This window comes from Arvicanthis niloticus, chromosome 1 (genome assembly GCF_011762505.2).
Source record: "Arvicanthis niloticus isolate mArvNil1 chromosome 1, mArvNil1.pat.X, whole genome shotgun sequence".
Classification (NCBI taxonomy): Eukaryota; Metazoa; Chordata; class Mammalia; order Rodentia; family Muridae; genus Arvicanthis; species Arvicanthis niloticus.
Window position 1 is genome coordinate 106,590,227 of NC_047658.1, and position 22,103 is coordinate 106,612,329.

General features: G+C 45.9%; 1 protein-coding gene across 1 annotated transcript in view; it reads left to right on the forward strand.

Moving 5' to 3' along the window:
* Adgra1 (adhesion G protein-coupled receptor A1) overlaps positions 1-11,368 on the forward strand; it is a 42,639-nt gene extending 31,271 nt beyond the window's left edge. Inside the window, exons 7-8 of the mRNA XM_034486834.2 lie at positions 7,570-7,668; positions 8,496-11,368. Coding sequence (XP_034342725.1) covers positions 7,570-7,668; positions 8,496-9,720 — 1,324 coding nt within the window. The 3' untranslated portion in view covers positions 9,721-11,368. The remainder of the gene's footprint in view (positions 1-7,569; positions 7,669-8,495) is intronic.
* The last annotated feature ends 10,735 nt before the right edge of the window (positions 11,369-22,103 follow it).

The following is a 22,103-nucleotide window of genomic DNA, read 5'->3' on the forward strand; positions in this document are numbered from 1 at the left end:
GGGAAGATGGTTTGTCAGGAATCAGCCCAATTTGTATGATGCTATCACAGTGTAAGTCTGCCCGCCAGCTGAGTGAAGGGCAGAACCATGGTCAGAAACTGGGGAGTTATTCTGGCTGGATGTGGAAGGAAATACACAAAAACTTCCAGATTGCAATCTCAGAAAGCCAAGGGAAGGATCAGAGAACCATGTGGGACTCCTAGCGTGTGGAAGGCATCATGCTGTGTAGTGGCACACACTAGTAGGCAGCTTGATGATGCAACAGCACCCTTGTTCATAACAGCAGTAGGAAAACTCATGAATGAACTGTGTTTGGAGATCCACCCAAAGCAGGTTCTGTCCAGAGCTGCCTGCTGGGCTCTGGAGGCCAGCCAGTGCCTGGCTGTCTAGAGCCACTGACCTGATGTCATGCACAGGGACTCTGCTCTTTCTATGGTTAGGGACACAGAAAGCCCTGGTTCTGAACACAGGGTAGCCTGAGACCTCATTCTTAATGGGAAGGCAGTCACATTCCCCGTGATGTCTACAGGTTCCAGCCTCCAGGTGTCCCTGGCTCTTGCAGACTCCTGGCAGCAATGGGACAGGGATGATGGGTTTGCTCTGTTTGTCAGGCAAACCTTTGGTCTTTGCAATCCCAGGACCCAGAGGAGTCAGAGAGAATTAGTGGCCCCGAGTTTCAGTTATTACTTGGAGATTGAAGACTGCTGTAGGTCCCGCCAGAGTCACTCAGCACTGTCCAGTACTGCCTTTGCAGGCCTGCAGACCTTGTCCTTGGAAACTGGTTCTTCCAATGTCACTGTCATCTGATCAGAGGAAAGATATTACTCTCAGATGCCTGGGAAATCTGGTCCTCCCTTGCCCTGGGGACCAGTGGGGGAATGGAGCCCCAAATGAAGCCAAACAGTAGCCCACCTGCTGCAGCTCATACCAGGATTCACCAGGTCAGTGAGTCCCACTTCATACCAGATTCTCACCTAGCCCCATGTAACTCTCTCCCATGGTACTAGCACTGGGTATCTATCACCATTTCAAATGAATCCCTGTAAGAGTGGGGCTCCTGGGGCCTGGTGGTGTTCTGGTTTGCTTTTTTGTTGCTGTGATAAAAACTGACAAAAAAAAGCAAGCTTCGGGGAGAGAAGGGTTTGTTTGGATTACAGGCAGGAAGTGAAGCAGAGACCACAGAAGGTGAGCACTGCTTACTGGCTGGCTCACTCTGGCTTGCTCAGCTGCCTTTCTCATGCAGCCCAGGCCCACCTGCCTAGACGTGGCACTGCATTCCGTGACTGAGCACTGCTACAGCAATTAGCAATAAGACAGTGTCTCAAAGACCAACCTGATCAAAGCAGTTCTGCAGTTGAGGTTTCCTCTTCCCCAGTGGCTCTAGGTTTGTCTTACATCGACAGCTGAAGCAGACTATGACAGGTGTGTTCCCGCATCCTCTAGGGAATTTCCCTAAGGCATTTCCTGCTAAGACAGTGCCCTTCTCCCACCTCCTCTCAACAGTTTATGATGAAAGCCTTCACCACTCACCCTCTGCTATACCCCCCTGCACTGCCTAGTCACTCTCCAGAGCTATAGCCCTCTGCTTGAGTACCCACTCTCTACAGCCCACCACCCCCCATCTATCCACCCTCCTTCGATGGCCTAGCTATACCCACCTGGCTATCCACCCCGACACACACACACACCTGTCCATCCATTTGTTTGCCTTATTTGTGTGTTTTTGCCAAGTATGCTGCAGACCTCATAGATACACCGAAACTGTTGAGCAGTGTCTGTTTGCAAGGCTTCCCCACTGTGTGGAGCTCACTTGTGCTCACACATGCTTACAAAAAACTTAACCACCCACCTAGGTATCCATCAGAGTCCATTCTATGAAGACTGTGCACATCATAGTAAACCATGGCTGTATTCAATGGGGGGAAGCAACCAAGGGAAATAAGGAGGGTGATAGCCATAGGATATTAATAAGTGACCTTGAGCCACCAATCCAAATGGTGCTGCCTGAGGCTGAGGAACTGCAGGAGTGTGTCCTGCTGCAGGTGGGGTGGCCTCTGTGCAAGCTGTGTTTCCAGCAGTCCGCTGTGGTGGCTCTTCCTGTCAGGCACATGTGCGAGCTCTTCTTAATCATCTCCCACTTGATTATTTATCTACTCACTGGTTTTTATTCATTTTGCTTTGGGTTTGATAACTTTCACAGCCAAGTCCCAAAAGTGTCCTTATGACTGGCCCTAGGCACCTCTATGAGTGATATTTTTCCATCACACAGTGACTGCCTGGCTTAGTGCCTGGGATTAATAAGATCACTCAGGGCTGTAGTGTGGCTCTGTGGTAGAGTGTTTCCATACAATCAGAGAGAGAAAAAAAACCACACCAGTGTGCAGCCTTTTGTATCAGACATGGGTGGCTCAGATGTTTCTGGACTCATGTCCTGTGAAGACATACACACAAATTCCAATCATGTCAGAAATCTGGGAGTACCAGAGATTCTTCTTGGTCTTTTAAGATGACTCTGAATGGTCCAGTCATTTACACCCCCAGATAACTATAGAATCTATTTTTCAACTTTTCACGAGAAGAAAATCTTTTGGGGCTGTGACTGTGATAAGTTTATGCTTTTTAATTATTTCTCAATGTCTCCTGTTATTATTCACATATAAAAATTGTGTCTCTGTGTGAAATCTGCATCTTCTTAAATTTACACACTTGTCCCATAGATCCTGCAGAATTTCTCATGCAGTCCATCTCATCATCTACAAACAGAAACACATCTTCCTCCTCATCTTCCTCCTCATCTGGTGCAAATTTTCCCCAGGTGACTTATAGACTTATAGACACTGCCTTCTTTTGCTGGTTGGCTGAGTTGGGGAATGAATACATGCTATTTCCACTCGGTACTTTTCCTGAATCCAGCTAATGATCTCACCATGTTCTACACACTGCTGATACATTGAACTACATTGCTAAAATGTATGAATAACAAACCAGTCCAGAGTTTTACTCCCATAAAGTGCTAGAACTTCATTCACTTATACTTTACTAGAGAGTTAATTGCAAAGGACTACAGGTACGAATTGCTGACCTCTTCAGGACCTTGTGTCTGGTTTTGACATCAGGTACCACTGACCTCAAATCTGAGAAAATTTTTCTGCCCAACCCCTCTAAATTTGTCATATGAACAAGCATATATAATACTCTAACAGCAAGCCCACTGACTCTATAGATGTTAAAAATTCATTTTTATTAGACAGAGCACACTAAAGTTTGTTTTAGTTTGGTTTGGGGTTTGGTTGGTTGGTTGGTTTGTTAAATGCTTGGTTAGTTAATTAGTTGGCTAGTTGGTTGATTGATTAGTGGATTGATTGGTTGGTTGGTTAGTGGATTGATTGGTTGGTTAGTTGGTTGGTTTTATTTTGTTTTCTTGAGACAAAGTCTTGCTATGTAGTCCAGGCTAGCCTTGAACTTTCAGAGATCCTCCTGTCTCTGCTTTCCAGAGGAGGTATATGCCATCAGACCCAGAAAGGTTTTCTTTTTTCTTTTCTTTTTTTTCTTCTATGCAATATATTTTGATCATATGTTTTCCCTCCCCAACTTCTCTCAGATTCTCCCTACTTCCCTACACACAAAATTAAAATCAAAACAATGAGGAAAAACAATAAGACCCAAAAAATGGAGTTTTGTGTTGGCCAACTACTTCCTAGCAAGGGGCCTGCCTGCCTGAAGTGTGGTTGATACTCTACTGGAGAGAATTGATTTTCTCTTTGCCTTCGGCTATCAATTCCAACAAAATTTTCTAGTTTTTTTGTTTTATTTTTTCCCAAGGAATGGAGCCATAGCATCGAAGTTACTGAACCTGCTGGCATGCAGCTGCTCACTATACCCCTTGGTTCTTGTAGTGTCTCTGTAGAGTGCATAACAGTAACTCTCAAGATTGGAAATTAATCTTCTCAAACAATCTTCAATTAGTTTATTATCACTATTGTATGTGCATGGTGTATGGGGTGGGGGTGGGGGTGCCATGGCCTGTGTGGCAGTTAGAGAACAACTCTATGACATTGGTTCTTTCTGTCCACCAAGTTATTGGGCTATTATTTGGGTTACAGAGATCAAACTTGAGCTTGCAAGGCATGGTCCTTTGCCCTTCTTCTTGTCTTTATTAGTCTAAGAGTTGACAGCTTCACTGGCTTTTGCTGTAGGGAAGCAAGTTTTCAGGACTCTCCCCTGATCTTTATCATCGTCATCGAGTGACAACCTTGGGCCGACCCTGAGCTTTTGTTTTTCCACCTTGTCAAGGTAGAATAGATCACTAAACTTTAAATCTGTCTCCCCTTTCTAATGGAAGATTGGAAATTACAACTTTTCCTTTCAGCCCTACTGTATCTGCAGCCAAGAAATTTTGGTGTGTTACATTTTTTTTGGTGTTGTTTAAGGTACATCCTTTATGATTTCATCCTTATTCTATGAATATTTTATAATCGTGCTGCTAAGTCCACAGTATTGTGGTATCTTGAGCAAAATATTGCTACCAACTTCTCATCTAATTTATTTCTGGTTAGAGAATATACTCTGCATGATTTTAAATCTTCTGAATGTTTGAGTCTTTCGTGACATATACCTGTTGAAGAGCCCGTGACACACTAGAGGATGCCACTGTGGTCATGGTGAATATGATGCATGTAATGAAAGAGCACATATAGGGTACCAATGTTTTCATAGCCTCATTCAGTGAAGAGGGATGTGTGGGTACCACTGTTGCCATGGTGAACTGCCACATACACAGCAAAGGAGGGTATATGAACACCATTATTAATATGGTAAATGGGCCACATACAATGAAACAGGATGCCACTGTTGTCATGGTGATCAGTACATGCACTGGAGGAAAATGCATGCTTACCAGTGTTGTCTTGCTGAAGCAACCACACAATGAAAGATGTGTAGATGCCTCTATTTTCATGGTGAACATACCACAGGCTCTGGAGGATACATGGACCATGGCTGACAGGTCACACACAGCAGAGGATAATGTGAAGATGTCATGGTTGACATGGTGAACACACACACTGGAGGAAGATGTGTGAATGTTATGGTCGCCATGGCGCATGGGTTACACAGACTGAATGAAAATGTGTGGGTGCTACTCTCATTTGGATGAATAAGCCACACATTCTGGAGAGTAATGTGTAAATGCCACTGGTGTCATGGTGAACAAGCCATGGTGACTGGAGGAGGATTACATTGGTGACAGTGTTTAGTGGGATGTGATACAAGGAATCTGGAGACAGACTTCTTCAAATACTATGGCTCTATTTCCTCATGGAATTTTGGTTGGTTGTTCTGTCTCTTGTTGAAAGAGGAAAAAACATTTATGCCAACTGCAATTTGGGAACTGCTTTTTCTCCTCCATGTCTATCAGTTTGTTCTGGTATTTTGAACCCTCTATTGGTCGCTGCTGTGCTGCCTCCCAGACAAATGCAAATGTTGTGTTTTACCCGAGTCTGCGTTACTTCTGTCTTGCCCAAGCCTATTTTCTCTTCTGCTGCTGGCTTGGTAGCCTTCCTTGGCTTAGAGCTATGGTTCTCAAGCCTTCTAAAGCTGCAACATTTTAATACAGTTCCTCATGTTGTAGTGACTCCCAACCATAAAATTATTTTCATTGCTACTTCATATCTGTAATTTTGCTACTGTTATAAATACTTGTGTAAATACCTAATGTGTGATCCCTGTGAAAGGGTTATTTGACTGTAAAGGAGTCACAACCCACAGGTTGAGAACCACTGGCTTACAGGGCAAGGCTGAGGGATGACTCCTCCTATAGGTCCACTTCAGAGGGCCATCTCTTCTCATCTCTCCTATCCCCAGCTGGGTCTTTCTCCCCACCCCTCTGTTGTAACAATCTCCACCTTGAAGTAGAATGTTTAGATTGTTACAATGTAACTAATTTTTCAATTGGTTAGATTGTCTCTGTTTATTCTCTTTTCTTTTTCTATCTGTTTTGCGATACTATCTTGGTGTGGTTTCTGTTCTTTTCTTCCTCCTTCTCTTCCTGTGTTTGTGTTGTTATAATATTTTTATTTCAAATTTAATATATTAATTAGCTTTTTTTTTAGTGTCTTGCAGCCACCTCAGAGATTAAAAGACCCAATCTAATCATAGTCCAAGGAAAATAAAGTTGAACCAATTTGCATGAAACATCCAGAGATATCTTGTAACTCGAGGCCACCTCCCCTCTTCTTTTATGACACAAATGCCAAGCATCTCACCCTGTGTCATTCATTAACTCATAAAATGTCAAACTTCTCTGTTGTAACACTCACCTTATTTGAGGAAGTTTAAGGAAAAGAATCTTTTCTAGTTCTCCCTAGGCTTAGCATTCCTTGTTCTCTTCCTTCCTGGTGACCTAGCTTCCTTCAAAGTAGTATCCCACTAGCCTTAGAAATGTCACATTTCTTCCTTCATGTGTAGTTCACTGAGACTGTTAGTTACTCTTCAGTGCACCTGTTTTATTTTATTTATTTTTAGATAAGGCATCACCATGTGGCACTAACCTCTCTGGAGCCTGACTGCTGGGCAGCTCAGGCTGCCCTCAAACATCACAGTTCTCTTTGCCCTGCCTCCCAAGCATTAGAATTACAGGTATGCACTGCCATGCTCCACTGCACCTTCATTCTTGAAATCTAATTGCCACAGCATCCCTAGAAGGCCCTCCTCCCAGGCTTTGGGTCTGGGTCCTAGTTACAGTGCTTGTAGAAACATTATGCCACACTCAGGGTGTCTGTAACAGCAGCCCCTTTCTTGGAAGAATCCTTTCTGAGCTGGCCTGGAGGTGACCCCAATATGGTTCAACACCATAGGAAGCTATCAGTCATGACCAGTCTGTCAGAACCAGTGTGTGCACAGGCTAAGTCTAGGGCACATATTCTCAGTGGGGTTGGATTCAAATAGGTATCCTGTAGGCTTGATACTGAATCACCCTCAGTTGAAGCTATCATTTGAGGCCCACGGAGGGGAGGTCAATCCATGCTATTGCCCATTCCCACCAGGGTGATCAGCTGGCTCTCCAGGGATAAGTCAAAGGTGAGCAACTCTCCCAACTGCTATGGATGGCTAGGGGCCCTAGGCTCCTCACCCTAAAGCTAGGTTTCACTATACTCTGACCGCTGATCACTAAGTACTATTGACAGCGAAGGGAGGGGTATGAGCTGGACTCTGGCTAAAGACGGGTCCAAAGGGAATCCAACTAGGCCATCACTCAAGACACTAATTCAGGATAAGGTTGCCCCACTCAACACCCTCCATGACTGTCTTTGCCCTATAGGCATACTGGCTGTACCTCTTATCTATCTGGCTCCCAGCCCAGGCTCCATGAGGTCCCACTGAGTCTGAAGATTCACCATGAGTCCCTACCATTGAGAACCAAATGAGTAGAGGACAGATTCCCCTATTGGATGTGTGCTTGTCTCTTCTAAGGGGTGGCCTGGCCCTAGAATCCAGCTTCCTCCCCCTTGCATCAGGGAATGGGGAGAATTTGCACTGTTCCTGGGAAGTCAGCCTTCTGATCTCTGGCAGGTTCTACCTCATCAGCGGAGGGGTCCCTTTCATCATCTGTGGGGTTACAGCTGCCACAAACATCAGAAATTATGGGACCGAGGATGAGGACATGGCATAGTGAGTACTTCCTACCTGTAAGCTGAGAAAAAGCTGGGAGCACTCCCCCAGCTCCTCCTGTGGTCATCCCTTGCAGAATGTGCTGACTTTGTGCCCAAGGATGGGGAGAGCAGCAAAGGTGCCCACAGACATCTATCATAATCAACCTCTGTTAGTGACTGTCCCCAAAGGTACCTTTGGTAAGGCAATCAATCCCTTGAGATGAACAGCAAGCCGCAGTTCTTGGGCCCCAGAAGCCCACTCAGAGTTATGTCTCCCAACCTCTGGGTGAGCAAAAGCCCTTCTCCCAACACACTCAGCTTCCCGCTGACTCTTAGACACCAAAGGCCTGCCTTTTCTATAGTCTAGAATCAGATAACAGGAGATTATTTAGCGTGGTATACCATTGGAGCACAGGCAGATCCAGACCCACCTCTTACAGGTATACAAAGCCCTTCATCATTCTCAGTATCCCCTCAGAACCCCCAGAAGTCCAACCCTCACACATGCCATAGTGGGTCCCACACCCTCCTCAGAACCTGCTTTCATCCACTCCCTCCTTACCCAGGACAATATCCTGCCTCCATCAGCAGATCTCCTTGCCCCATCCACACCAGCCTGCCTCTGTCCCACCCTGACCCACCTCCTCAGGGCCCGCACACCAGGTTAACCAACAGCTGGCTCCAAACACCTATCCAGACTACAGTTCTGTTCCCATCAATCCAAACCTCATGGCTGACCAACAAGTCTTATCATAAAATTAAAATATTCCCTTGTAGGAAAGAAACCCCATTCAGGACTGCAAGCATGCTAGTTACATACCCACACTTACCTGCTTCTCCCTGCAGCTGCTGGATGGCCTGGGAACCCAGCCTGGGTGCATTCTATGGGCCGGCTGCCTTCATTGCCCTGGTCACCTGTGTGTACTTCCTCTGCACCTATGCGCAGCTGCGGCGTCACCCGGAGCGCAGGTATGAGCTCAGAGAGCGCACAGAGGAACAACAGCGGCTGGCAGTGCCAGAGAGTGGCCACCGCCATGGAGTGCGCCCTGGCACCCCACCCACCTGTGATGCCCTGGCTGCCTCGCAGCTGCAGAATGAGCATTCCTTCAAGGCCCAGCTTCGTGCCGCTGCCTTTACACTGTTCCTATTCACAGCCACATGGACCTTTGGGGCCCTGGCCGTGTCTCAGGGCCACTTCCTGGACATGATCTTCAGCTGTCTGTATGGCGCCTTCTGCGTGACACTGGGACTCTTTGTGCTTATCCACCACTGCGCCAAGCGAGAGGACGTGTGGCAGTGCTGGTGGTCATGCTGCCCTTCTCGGGGAGATACCTCCACCACCAAGCCCAGTGCCCACCCTACACTTGATGCCAATGGGGATGCGCTGGGGCATACAGCCTGTCTGCAGGACTCACCATGCCCTGGAAAACTCAGAAGTTTTGGCCATCCACCAGCCAGCCACTGCAAGATGACCAACCTGCAGGCTGCCCAGGGCCATGTCAGCTGTCTGTCACCCGCCACCCCGTGCTGTGCCAAGATGCACTGTGAGCAGTTAATGGAGGAGGAGGCCCACATACACATGGCTGAGGAGGAGGCCTTCCCACACGATCCCCACCTGCATGACCCTCACCTGCACAGGTGCCTCAAGGGCAGAACTAAGCCCCACTACTTCAGCCGGCACCAGGCAGCTGCAGCTGAGAGGGAGTATGCCTTCCACATCCCCTCCAGCCTAGATGGCAGTCCCCACAGCTCACGTACAGAGAGCCCCACCAGCTCTCTTGAGGGCCCAATGGGGATGCACACATTGGCCTGCTGTGCCCAGGCTGACCCCTTCCCCATGGTCAGCCAGCCTGAGGGTGGAGACACAAGCCCTGGGCTCTATGGCTGTCCCCCACACCTGTCCCCAGGCCCTGCCCACTTGGAGATGCTACGAAGGACACAGTCCCTGCCTTTTGGGGGCCCCAGCCAGAATGGGTTGCTCCAGGGTGATGTTCGGGAAGGTCTGCCATTTGGCACTGATGGGACAGGAAACATCCGAACAGGACCCTGGAAAAATGAAACTACAGTGTAGTCAGGTTGGGAACACAACTCCTTCACCAGTGCCACCATGTGTCCCTGAAGGAGCTTCAGAGCAGGGAGTGGCCCTTTGCTATGTGGGGTTAATGGGCTGGGAGGGTCATCAAATGACCAAGTGGCTCTGAAATGGTTCACACCTCTCAACCATGGTCTCTTTTATTATGAAAGAACCCATTGGAAGAACACTGGGCCACATACACCACTACTGGTCCCCAAGCTTATCTCCATAAGCTTGTCACCTGCATTCTGTTTATAGTACCTTCCCTTGCTGCTGGGAAGGAAGCTGGGAGACCCCCTCAGAGACTCCAGCTGGTGTTCTTGCCTTTGGTATATGTTTGTTAGGTTTTACTCTAGAGACCACAGCAGTGGCCCCCAAGAACTCGCTCACACTGGGCAGTTTCCTGTCCCCTGCTGTCCTTGCATTACCTCACACCTGCATCTTTACTGGGGGACCCACCTGGCACCTCTGCCTGCTCACAACCTGCACCTGTATGGGGCATGGCCCTGGTCTGATAGCCTGAGGTCATTTTTGGGTGCTAAGAATGGGCCTGGTATGGAGCCACCAGGAGAGGAAGCAACTGATGGCTGTGGCCTTCAGGGAGCTGGCTACAGTCTCTCTGGGCCTATGCTTTTGAAAGTCAGCCACTGTCAGACTGGATTCTGTTCCAATGAGAGCACGTAGTAGTCAAGTTCTCTGTCCCACGAGGAGGGGCTAAGTGGGGTGTGATGGTCATCACAGATGAAGGTTTCTTATCATAGATGAAGGTTTCTTTTCCTTTTTGCCATTTTCATGAACATTTTGGGTACAAAGCCCCACCTCAAAGAATATATTTCAACAATGAGCCTTTTGTAAAAGCAAGTGTCTTGTCCTAGGGGAGATCCTCACAGAGGTGAAGCCCAGAGATGCCAACCTGTGAGAGTATCCACCTTTCCTCTGTAGCTTTCTCTTCCCAGTTTGTAGTCCATATGCATACATATATATGTACACACACAGGCATACATATATGAACACACCACATATACACACATTTGTATGTACACACTCACTTATACACATTTACAGTTACACCATGCACACCACATACGTGTGCATCCACACACTTGCTCACAACATACGTGCATGTGCACATGCCTGCACACCACCACACATATGCACACATACTGCAGTGTCTACATACAGACACACTGGTGTTCACACGCACCCACAAACAATTATTGTATATCAAAGCCCTAGTGCTGGGTCTCTTTGCAGGTGTGGGTGAGTCTGTGACTTGCTTCACAGAGCATGGCCTTCCTGATAACCGCCTCAGAGAACAGAGCACGGGGGAGCTCCTAAAGCAAAAGAGGCGGCAGCGTTCTGCAGCCTGTGGTGGGCAGCGCCATCTAGAGGCAGACACTCAGTATCTGAGTAAGGAGACTGGCAGGCAGATCTGATATTTACAAGCTCCTCTGTAATGTCCCTTAAAGCAGCATCCTGTACCCATCCCTCAGGTGGGTAGCCAGGGATCACCAGGCTGTTTCAGCTCCTTCCACTAACAGACTTCTTTACCTGCTTGCATAGCTGATGTGTGCAGAACCCACCATGCTGTGTACGGACTGTAGATACAGACCATCCAGAGGAAAATACAGTGTTTTACATTGTTTGTCCTTGGTCAGGCTGGTCAATAGCATTCATGTGTGTGTGTTTCTCAGTCTTGACAAGGAAGAACAGTATGGGAGAGGCTTAGACCCCATCCAGGCTGCTCCCCTGGGCCTAATGCCTCATCTTTTCTACCATGGTGCCTCTGGGAGAACAGAGACACCTCTTCATTCAACCAAAGAAATTCGGCATTAAATATTGAAGCTGGCTATGTTTCAACATTGATTTAAATTCATGAGTCCGCTTGGACCAATGCTGCAACAGAGTCCTGCTGTGTCCTGTGGGGAGTGTTTTGATTTGCAGCACGCCTGTTTTTTCAGAGCCCTCGACTCAGAACCAACCTGCCTTCAACTGAAACTTGTCTATGCCAACTTTACAGGCCTTCCTTTACCTTGCCCCTTCCTTCTTCCTTCATGAGAATACGCATGGCCAGTGTGTCGGTGGCTGTGCAGTGAGTGTGCAGGAGCGTGAATGCACATGTATGCCGTATCGTGTGAGTTGTGAGTGGGTGTCGTCAGAGTCATGTTGCATGTCCATCTGTGTGACATGTGCATGTGTGTGTGTGTGTGTGTGTGTGTGTGTGAGCTCTTCACAAAGGTAACATGAAACACACACACACACCAGCCTCCCTGCACAGATAAGTATTTCATGAGGTTACATCCTCAGCACAGAGATGTTATGACAACTTTAATCCCCTCAGCAGTGATTCTAACTATGAAAGCTCTGCCTGTCTGGAGACCGGCAGTGTCTGCTGTGTCTCCCATGAGGGCACTCCACAGCCAGACAATCTCACGTCTGCCTGCTGAGGTGTCGGCACTGCCTAGGCAGATCAAGGACACCTCTCAGATCTATGAATTAGTCACCTCTTCAGGGGCTTTGAGCAGCTGAGAGGCCCCTGGAGCTACCAGAAAGAAGCTGAGATGGGATCTACATTCCACCTGAAACAGGCAGGCAAGACTGAAACATGGGAAGACAAGGGAGACTCTGGGCCCCATCCTCAAAGGAAAGTCAGCTTAGAGGATGGAATGAGGCTGTTAGGGCTGTGGGTCAGGGCGCAGCCTTGGATGGAGACCTGTGCATGGATCCTTCTGCAGGAGCAGGTAACCCTACATATTTCTTAGTAGTTCCTGGCAGAGGCATCCCTAATGGTGGCTGTGCTGTAGGCAGTCTGCCAAGTACTACCACCAGTCCCCTGACTCTCAGTGTTTCTGGGTAGATGCTGCAGGCCTCAGCCTACAGTAGGCTCTGCGATCAGCAGATCCTTCTGCAAGGATCACAACCCCCGGGGCAGCCCCTGCCATACTTACCCCTTCATGGTGTTGTTAGAGTTTACATTTGAGGACAGTGGCCAGGGAAACACCTTCATTCTATGATTTACTATCCTCTATAATGTCACCTGTTACTATTACAACTGGGACCAAAGAGTGCATTCTGGAAAACAAAGTATTTGAAGTCCTATGACCACAACGAAGCCCAGCTCTGCATCTGCAACTAAGGCTAGAGACAAAAGAGACTGGACATGTGGCTTAGGCAGAGGTTGGGCCCAGTGGGGATCCTGGGATAGAAGATAGAGAAACCAAGTGAGTGAACCGGTCTCTGGGACAAATGAGTGGTCACCTGGGTGCTTTGGTTAACCAGGAGGATGGATAGAACAGGGAAGGTCATGAGGTCCAGGCATGAGAGAGAAGGAAGTCCCCGGGGTCACCTAGTAAAGGATGTCTTCACAGTGACTTAGTCAGACTACCTCAGCCAAGCCAGAGAAACAGTTTTCATCTCATGCCTCTTTAGATTGGCCTCTGTGATCCCAGACAGGAAGTTTAAACAGAACTAATACCCAGATAGTCAATTCCCACCACTCTGAGACTACTGTCCAGGCCTTCTATGGCTACATGCTACATTCTCTCCATTCACCAAGACCCAGACAGGCACTGGATGCCTCCATCCAGGGTGTCCCAGGGGATCATCTGGGATGATGGGCCCCTGGTCGACTCCTCACCTACTACTGAAATGGGTGCTTAGAGATGTGATGTTAAGTTCCTTTTGATTCCAGTCTCCATTATTTGATTCTGCATAAATATCAACACAATTGTGATACCACATTCCTGTCTTCACAACCCAAGCTGCAGCCATAACCAGCCATGGCCTCTTCAAGGGGAACCCAGTAGCCGGGCCTGTGAATCAGTTCCCTTGACTGTTTCAACCAGGCAGTGACCTGTAAGACAATTGACTCAGAGAAAAGGCTTGGCTTGACCTGCAGTTTGGAGAATCTAGTCCAGGACCAGGAGACCATGGCTTTGGGTCCATAGTAGGGATACCATGATAGTGACAAAAGACATGTTGGTAAACACAGGGAAGAGCAAGCAGTATAGATCACACCATGAAGGATCAGACACCCACAATCCCTTTAAAAGCCTGTCCAATGACTTAAAGGCTTCTCATCCCACAAGACCCCTCTTAAAAGTGCATAGCACCCCTCCCCAACAGCACTGCCTTGGGAAACAAGCCTTGACACATGGACTTCTAAGCATATCACAGCAAGGACACAACAGCAAGACATGCAGAAGACAGGTCTTTCCCTGACAGCCGATGTCCTTGGCCTGTCCTTGGACCAGATCCACCTGCCTGGGGGGGGGGGGGTGGAAAGAGCTGACTCACCAAGGAGAGCTGGAGGAGTCCTCATGCCTGTGTCTCGGTTTAGAGAGGACTCCTGGCCCTGTTTCAGGAATATATCCTCGTGTACCCAGACTCCGAGAAAGAGAGGCATTCTAGTGAACTGTTGTGGGAAAGTGTGTCAGGGAGGATGCTGACAGGGCAAGGAGACATGGCCTGCACAGGGGAGGATGGGTGTCACCAACAGAATTCACCTTTCTGGTTCCCTGGGATTGTGAGTGCTCTCCACTAGTATATTCAGAAAAGCACTGAAGTACTATGGGATAGGTAAGTGCTGTGTGACATTTGTATTATAGGAAACAGTGAGTGCAGCCACCGCCTTGGGAAGGTGATCCCTGGGGTCTCTGAATCGTCATCGTCTGCATCACTTCGATGTAGGCTCAGATTTTTTCAGAACCTACTTTATTTAGGGTTCTTAAATACTTTAACCTCCTTTCTCATTCACTGGCCAGAGGTAGGGGAAAGAAGGTTAATAGGGAAAGGGGGATGTGGACCTGCTTACAAGTAGTTCCTTGGGGCAGTTTCACTCTTTGTTGTCAGGATACCAGCAGTCCAGGCCAATAGCAAACACTAAACACAAATCAGTAGCAGTGGCATGAACCAGCAGAAACAGCAAGATCCACATGAGTCTGCGGAAGCAGCCAGAATCAGCTGGAACACCACGAGAAGTTCTTTGGTGCATCTCTCTCTACAAAGTAAAGACCAGTGAAGGCCAGCAAAGCATTGTATAGCAAATGCAAGAGCATCCTCTCATTGTTTGTGGGGCTCCACTTATATTCTTTCTAAACATCACACACTCTCTCAAGTGTCTGTTTTCAGCAAAACGTCCCATACCCTCTCACAAGACAAATTCCAGAAAAACATCACATGGCACAACTGAGTTGTTAGCAAAACCAGAAATTTTCACTTCACCAAGAGGGACAACATCTCCTGATTTATACTTAATTCCACAGTCTGTCTTGAGAGGGGATCTGGGACAGAGGCTCTTTCAGGGAGGTGGCCCAGCACAGAAGGCAGATGAGGGAAAGGCTTCTAAACAAGAACATGGTATCATTACAGTTTGGGCGACTGAATTAGACAAGGCTGATGATCTGTATCGGACAGTCTTGTTAACAATTTACCCAGTCACAGTTATCACAGCCTGGGCGGGAAGACCACAGTCAGAACTAACACAATGATGAGGAATGATTCTACTCTGAAGACTCAGGGTGAGGAGAAAGTAAGGCGGGTGCCTGGGGTCACCAGGATGCACTCTCTGTGCTACTTACTAGGATTAGAAGTGAAAAGGTTCAAACCTTTTTTACCTCAAACAGGTCAAAGTTTCCTCCAGCAAGGCTGATAGAAATCGAGTGCTGTGGCAGGGGTGGCTTAGGGACCTGAGTCATTTGATGGCACATGATCATAGATGCCCTCAACAATTCCCCTACACTGGGAGGAGATGTGGGACACAGAAGACGAAGCTAAGGAGAGAAGCCCTTTTGCAGGCAGGTGAAGCCAGCAAAGACAGGTGGCCAAACTTACCTGTCTTCTGCCATCTTTGCTGACTACCATCCTACATTCATCCTACTTACACTCCATACCCTCCCTCTAGGAGCATCAGCCCCACCCCTACTCACTCACAGAATCCCACCCCTCCAGGAAAACTGAGAGGAGGGACTACAAAGAGAGCTGTTCTGGGCTTCAAAGAACATTGGGAATCTGAGGGTGAAGCTATCCCTTCTTATGGTGACACAGCCAACCTATCATATCACACTGCACAATTTGCTCACATTTGGTATCATGTGTGTCACTCATCTGTATAAAAACTATCTGGCACATGGCATCAGGAAGCAGGGGATGGAGAGGAGGGAGCAGAGGGCCACACCCTGGCCCAAACATTCAGCGTCAACCTTTAAAACCTCCCTGAGATACTGAGAATAACCATGGGACTATGAGCATTTCTTGGCAGAATGATCACCGTGGAAATAGAATTAAGACCAAGAGTATTTTTTTTGAGACCTAGGCCTTGGGCATGCTCAGGGTTCTCTGGTCTCACAGTGACACCTAAGCCTCTAGGCCTACTGAACCCATTCCTTTCCACTGCTGGACTGGCTAACAGGCCGCTTACCATGAATGTCCTTAGATACAGCATCTCCTGCCTCACATGTCAAAGACATCCACAGGCACACAGATACAGTCATAACTCCACAGAAATTTCTAAGATCTGACATAAACATAACCACCTGAAATCTGTTATTTACCTCTCCTGGGAGAGGCTGGGAGACTGCGTGGATCCGATGTGGCCACTCCAGTTCTGGAAAGAAAGGAGTTAGAGGTGGGTTCTGATAAAAGCCCAGGCTTCCCTTGAAGACACTATAAAGAAAACCGTCCACTCTAGAATGAGCCCAGCTTCTCCTGGAAAGAAAGATGATATATCAGAACTCTCACACATACACATCACCCAGAGGGAACCCATGGCCACCTAATCATGGATTTCTCCCCAGAAGGCCAGGGAGACACCAAGAAAAGGCCACAGAGTCAGAGAATGACTCCAACCCCAACTTGCAGGCACCATGGGCTAGTTGCCAGGGAATGTCCTTGTGGCAAAAAGAATCAACTGAGACACAGGCCTCAAGGGGAGATGGTACATTCCTGTGCCTCTGGTCAGCTGGAACAAGGACCTATTGTCCCTTCTGGTCGTCTTCAAGCCCAGTCTGGGAGCTACCCACAGTGACATCTGGGGACATCTACAGAGGACAATGTCATCTTGCGTGGGCAAATGAACTAAGTGTTCCATGACTTTCCAGAGTATGTTCTGGCCTCTCCAGTGCTCAGTGGAAGCACCGGGCTGGAGCCTCAGGATTGGTCACGGGTGGCACCAGGACCAGTAAGCATCAGTAGTCCAGGGCAAATGTATTCATAATTAAAATGCATATTTAATATAAATGGAGAAATGCTGTGGCTGAAGCTAGAAATAGTTGTACTTATGCCTTTATCAATATCCACATACCCTGTTGTCTTACTCAGTGTTCTATTGCTGTGAAGAGGTACCATGACCAAGTCAACACTTATAAAGGAACACATTTAATTGGAGCTTATTACAGTTTCAGAGGTTTAGTCCACTATTGTCATGGCAGGAAGCATGACGGTGTGCAGACAGGCCTGGTGCTGGAGAAGTAGCTGAGAGTTCTACATCTGGATCCGCAGGTAGCACTGTGGCCTGAGACACTGGGCCTGGCTTGGGCTTTTGAAATCTCAAAGCTCCAGTAACTCCCTCCAATAAAGTTACATCCACTTCAGCAAGGACACACCTACTAATCCCTCTCAAGCAGTGCCACTGTCTGATAACTAAACATTCAAATATGTGAGCCTAGAGAAGCCATTTTTATTGAAACCACCACAGCCATTAAAAAGGAATGTAAATAGAAGGATTGCAGATAAATAAAATGATACTGGAGAGATGGCTCAATGGTTAAGAGTGCTGACTGATGATCCAGAGACCCAGGCTCAACTCCCAGCGCCCATAAGACAACTCACAACTGTGTAACTCCAGTTCCAGAGGACCTAACACCCTCTTCTGACCTCCAGGAGCACAAGGTACGTAGGCTGTACACATACACACATGCAGGCAAAATACTCATACATATAAAAAAAAAATTTTTAAGTGATAAAAGCTTGCCTAGAAAACATTTTTATTAATTAAATTGTAGTGTTAATATTAAAAAGTCATGTCTAAAACTCATGAAAAAATATATTTTATAGAGATAAAGAATCACTTTAATAGGAAAAATTATAATTGAAATTGGACATTTATAACAAATGCATTATGGTAGACTGAGAGTAGGAAGTTACCTGATTCTAATCACAGTGAATAATTCTGTATACCCGTATTGGCACTAATAAATATGCAGATTAACCATGCAGGGTTGAGTGTGCTTGTAATCCTAGCCCTTGAGAGGCTAAGGCAAGAAAATTGCCAGTCTGGATCCAGTCTGAACTGTATAGACTAATCTTACCTCACAAAAGATAAGACAGAGATGAGGCTGGAGAGATGGCTCAGCAGTAAAGAGCACCAGCTGCTCATGCAGAGGTCCTGGGTTCAGTTCCCGGCACCCACATGACGGCTCACAGCTGTCTGTAACTCCAGTTCTAGAGGATCTGACTGATAACTTCTGGCTTCCTTGGCAGTAGGCACAAATGGTACACAGACATACATTCAGGCAAACAAGCACTGATACATTTAAATTTTTAAAAATATTTTTTAAAAACAAATAGGGAAGGAGGAGAGAGGAGGGGAGAGCAGAGAGGAGTGGGTGAGAGACAAGAGAGGAGTAAAGTCAGTACATAGAAACTCTAATACTGTGATCAGTTAAGTTTGAACTCTTGTCGTACAAAGAACACTCAGATTACATGCAACACTAGAGGAAAATGTTTTAAGCTATAAACAAAATTTCGCATATTTTCTGATTCTCACTATCCTTCTGGCTTTTCTTCTCTTATATACCTGCATACACAGGGTTCACATACAATCAGGCACCCAGACATACACAGAAAACCGAAGTAAATTATTTTTAATTCTTAGAGCACTTCTTAAATAGGGTCGTATATGTCTCAGACTGTCCTTGAACTTGCTATGTAGTCAACACTGTCCTTGAACTCCTGATTCTTCCCCCTGTAACTCTTAAATGCTGAAGCCATAGGTGTACCCAGCTTCAAATAATCTCCTAACACACTGCATTTAAGCTGAATGTCATGAAGATTGAAATGAACAGAAAACATATGTTTGTAAATTTTGGAACTATTTTGATAGAATCACAATGACAATGTAATACATCAAAACTTATCATGGTAAAACTGTGCAGTTTTACCACTAAGTTTTACAACTATGAGACAGGAAAGGAGATGGGAAGAGAGGGGCATTAAGAGGAGAGAAAGATTCTGTAAACATGTAAGTTATGCACCTATATAAGAATTTATAAAAAAAATAGAGCTATAAAACCTTATTTATAAAAATAGGGTTAGAGTCAGAGAACCTGGGTTTGGATCCCAATCTGGGTAGCTGATAACAATGCCTACAACTGTAACTCCATTTGATGGAATTCAATGTCTATTTATGATTTTTAAACGCATTAGTGTGGACTGGAGAGATGGCTCAGCAGTTAAGAGCACTGGCTGTTCTTCCAAAGGACCCAGATTCAATTCCCAGCACCCACATGGCAGCTCACAACTGTCTGTAACTCCAGTTCTAGAGCATCTGAACATCTTCTGGCCTCTGTAAGCTCCAGGCATGCATGTGGTGCATAGAAACACATGCAGGCAATGTGCTTGTACACATAAAATAAAAATAAATATGCTTTTTAAAAATGTTTTAGGTGGGAGATGGAGAGATGTCTCGGTGGCTAAAAGCACTGACTGCTCTTCCAGGAGTCCTGAGTTCAATTTCTAGCAACCACATGGTGGCTCACAACCATCTGTAATGGAATCTGATGTACTCTTCTGGTGTGTTTGAAGACAACAACAGTGTACTCATATACATAAAATGTGTTATTTGTTTTTAAAAAAATGTGTATTAGGCAAACTAGTGTTAGGCAGGAACTTAAACAGCTGAATGGAGCTACAGAAATCCATGATAAAGTTATATTTGTGTCCGTGGTTTCTGACACACATTCTGTCTTCCATAGGCACTTGTGGACACATGGTTCACATACAACCAGGCACACACAGACACATAAATAAAAATAATTTTTTTAATTTTTAAAGAATTTCTAAAATAATAAACAAAATTAAGAGAAGTTAAATAATAAAGAAGAGTATAAAATCAAAAATGAGATAGAAATATATATGCTTATATATAACATATATAGATATATGTTATAAAAACATGTTTTAAAATGTTAATAAAGCTAGGCGTTTTGACACATGCCTTTAATCTCAGCATTCAGGAGACAGAGACAGGCAGATCTCTATGAGTTTGTGGCCAACCTCGTCTATGTAATGAGTTCCAGGATAGCCAGGGCTACTTAAGACTCTGTCTTGCAAAAAAAAAAAAAAATCAATTAGTTAGTTAATTAAAATAACCCTGGCAAATCTGATCAAGAAAGAAAGAAACACAAGCTATAGATGCCAGGAGTCACAGGGGCCATCACTACAGATGCTACAGATGAAAGAGAAGGGGCAGGATCACAAAGAATGCACACTGCCCATAACCATCACCAGCAAGTTTAAACAGTGGAATGAAACAGAATAATCCCTAGGAAAGAATATAACGAAATTGTCTTAAGAGACTATAAAAGCAATTTAACAATTTATAACTATTAAGAAATGACTCCATAGTTTGAAACTTCCTCATTAGAAAAAAAAAATAGTATCTTAGTCCAAGTGTCCAGATGGCTTCATCAAAAAACTCTCTCCAACCATTAAAGATGGAAACAATATGGGTTTACAAGAACTTTTCCAAAGAACAGAAAAGGAAGGAATCCATCCAACCACTCATGAGTAAGCATAATCTTCTAATTAAATCTGACAAGGACATTATAAAAATATAAAATATAGTCCAACAAAAACAAGTACAAAAAGCCTACACAAAATACCACTCAACCAAGCCCAGCCACACTACGAAAGATAACATATCCTAATCATATGGATTTATTCCAGAAATATATAATTAAACAGTAAGCATTTGTAAGTATAACCCTAAACGTTAACAGAACAAAGGAGAAAACATAATCCTCTTAATAGGCACAAGACACACATTTGATGAAATTCAATGTCTATGATTTTTTTTTAAACAGACCTAATTCATTTTATTTTTCTTGTATAAAAACTCTTATGTGGTAGCCACAGCTGGAGCCTGTGTCCTCTGAGCGGAGACTCTGGTGTGGGTTTTCACAAGATGAGAGTGAATTCCTAATAAGGAGACTTGGTGAACACAGTCTCTTTCTAAAGGTCAGGGGTCAGGTAACTGTGGGTCTTGGAGATGGCATCAAAGGTGGCCTTGGCAGAGTTGCCCAGGGTGGCAGTGCAGCCTCTGGCTGATGTGCAGCAGGCATCAATACCTGCCATCATCAGTAGCTTCTTGGGCACAGGAGCAGAGACAATGTCAGTGCCTCTGGTGGCAGGTATGAGATGCACCAGCAGAGCCACAGTGGCCTGTCATCTTGCATGGAACAGTGTGGGGCTTGACAATCTTGTTCTCCCAATAGCTTCCCCACACAGGAATGATGGAAAGCTTGACCAAGATGATGATGGCCCCTCAGATGGCAGTGGCAACCTTCTTGGAGCACTTAACACCAAGACCAATGTGACCCCAATAGCCAAAAGAGCTTTGAACCTGGTCTGCTGGCCAGCCTGAGTCTGCTTCTGCACTGGCATGATTCTCAGAACTTCATCCTTTAAGGATGCACCCAGGAAAAAGTCAATAATCTCAGACTTCTTAATGGGCAGGGAGAACGGGGAGATCTCCTCCGAGGACTTAATCTTCATGTCCTTAACCAGGCAGTCTAATTTGGTGACAGGAATCCACTCCTTGTCCTCAGCTTTACATCCACAAGCCACACCACCACCACCACCGCATGACTTCGACCACGACCGTAGCTCCTAAGACCACTGCTGAATCCTCTGTGAAAGCCACCACAGCCTCATAATCCTGGGTTCCTGGGTCCCCCAGGCCCTCCCACTGCACAGGTCATCCACCGTTTGATGTTTTCCTGGAAGATTTATGATTTTTTTTAATGCATTAGTGGGGGCTGGAGAGAGAGAGAGCTCACGAATTAAGAGCACTGGCTGCTCTTCTAGAGGATCCAGGTTCAATTCCCAGAAACCACATAGCAGCCCACAACTGTCTAACTCAGTTCTAGAGAATCTGAAAACTCTTCTGGCCTCTGTAAGCTCCAGGCATGCATGTGGTACATAGAGACACAGGCAGGCAAAACACTTATACACATAAAATAAAAATAAATAAGCCATTTAAAAAATATATTAGGCAAATCAGTGATAGGCAGGAACATAAACAGCTGAATGGAGTTACAGAAACCCATAATAAAACTATACTTTGGTAAAAGAAAAATCTTGTCTACTTTCACTCTGAGAAC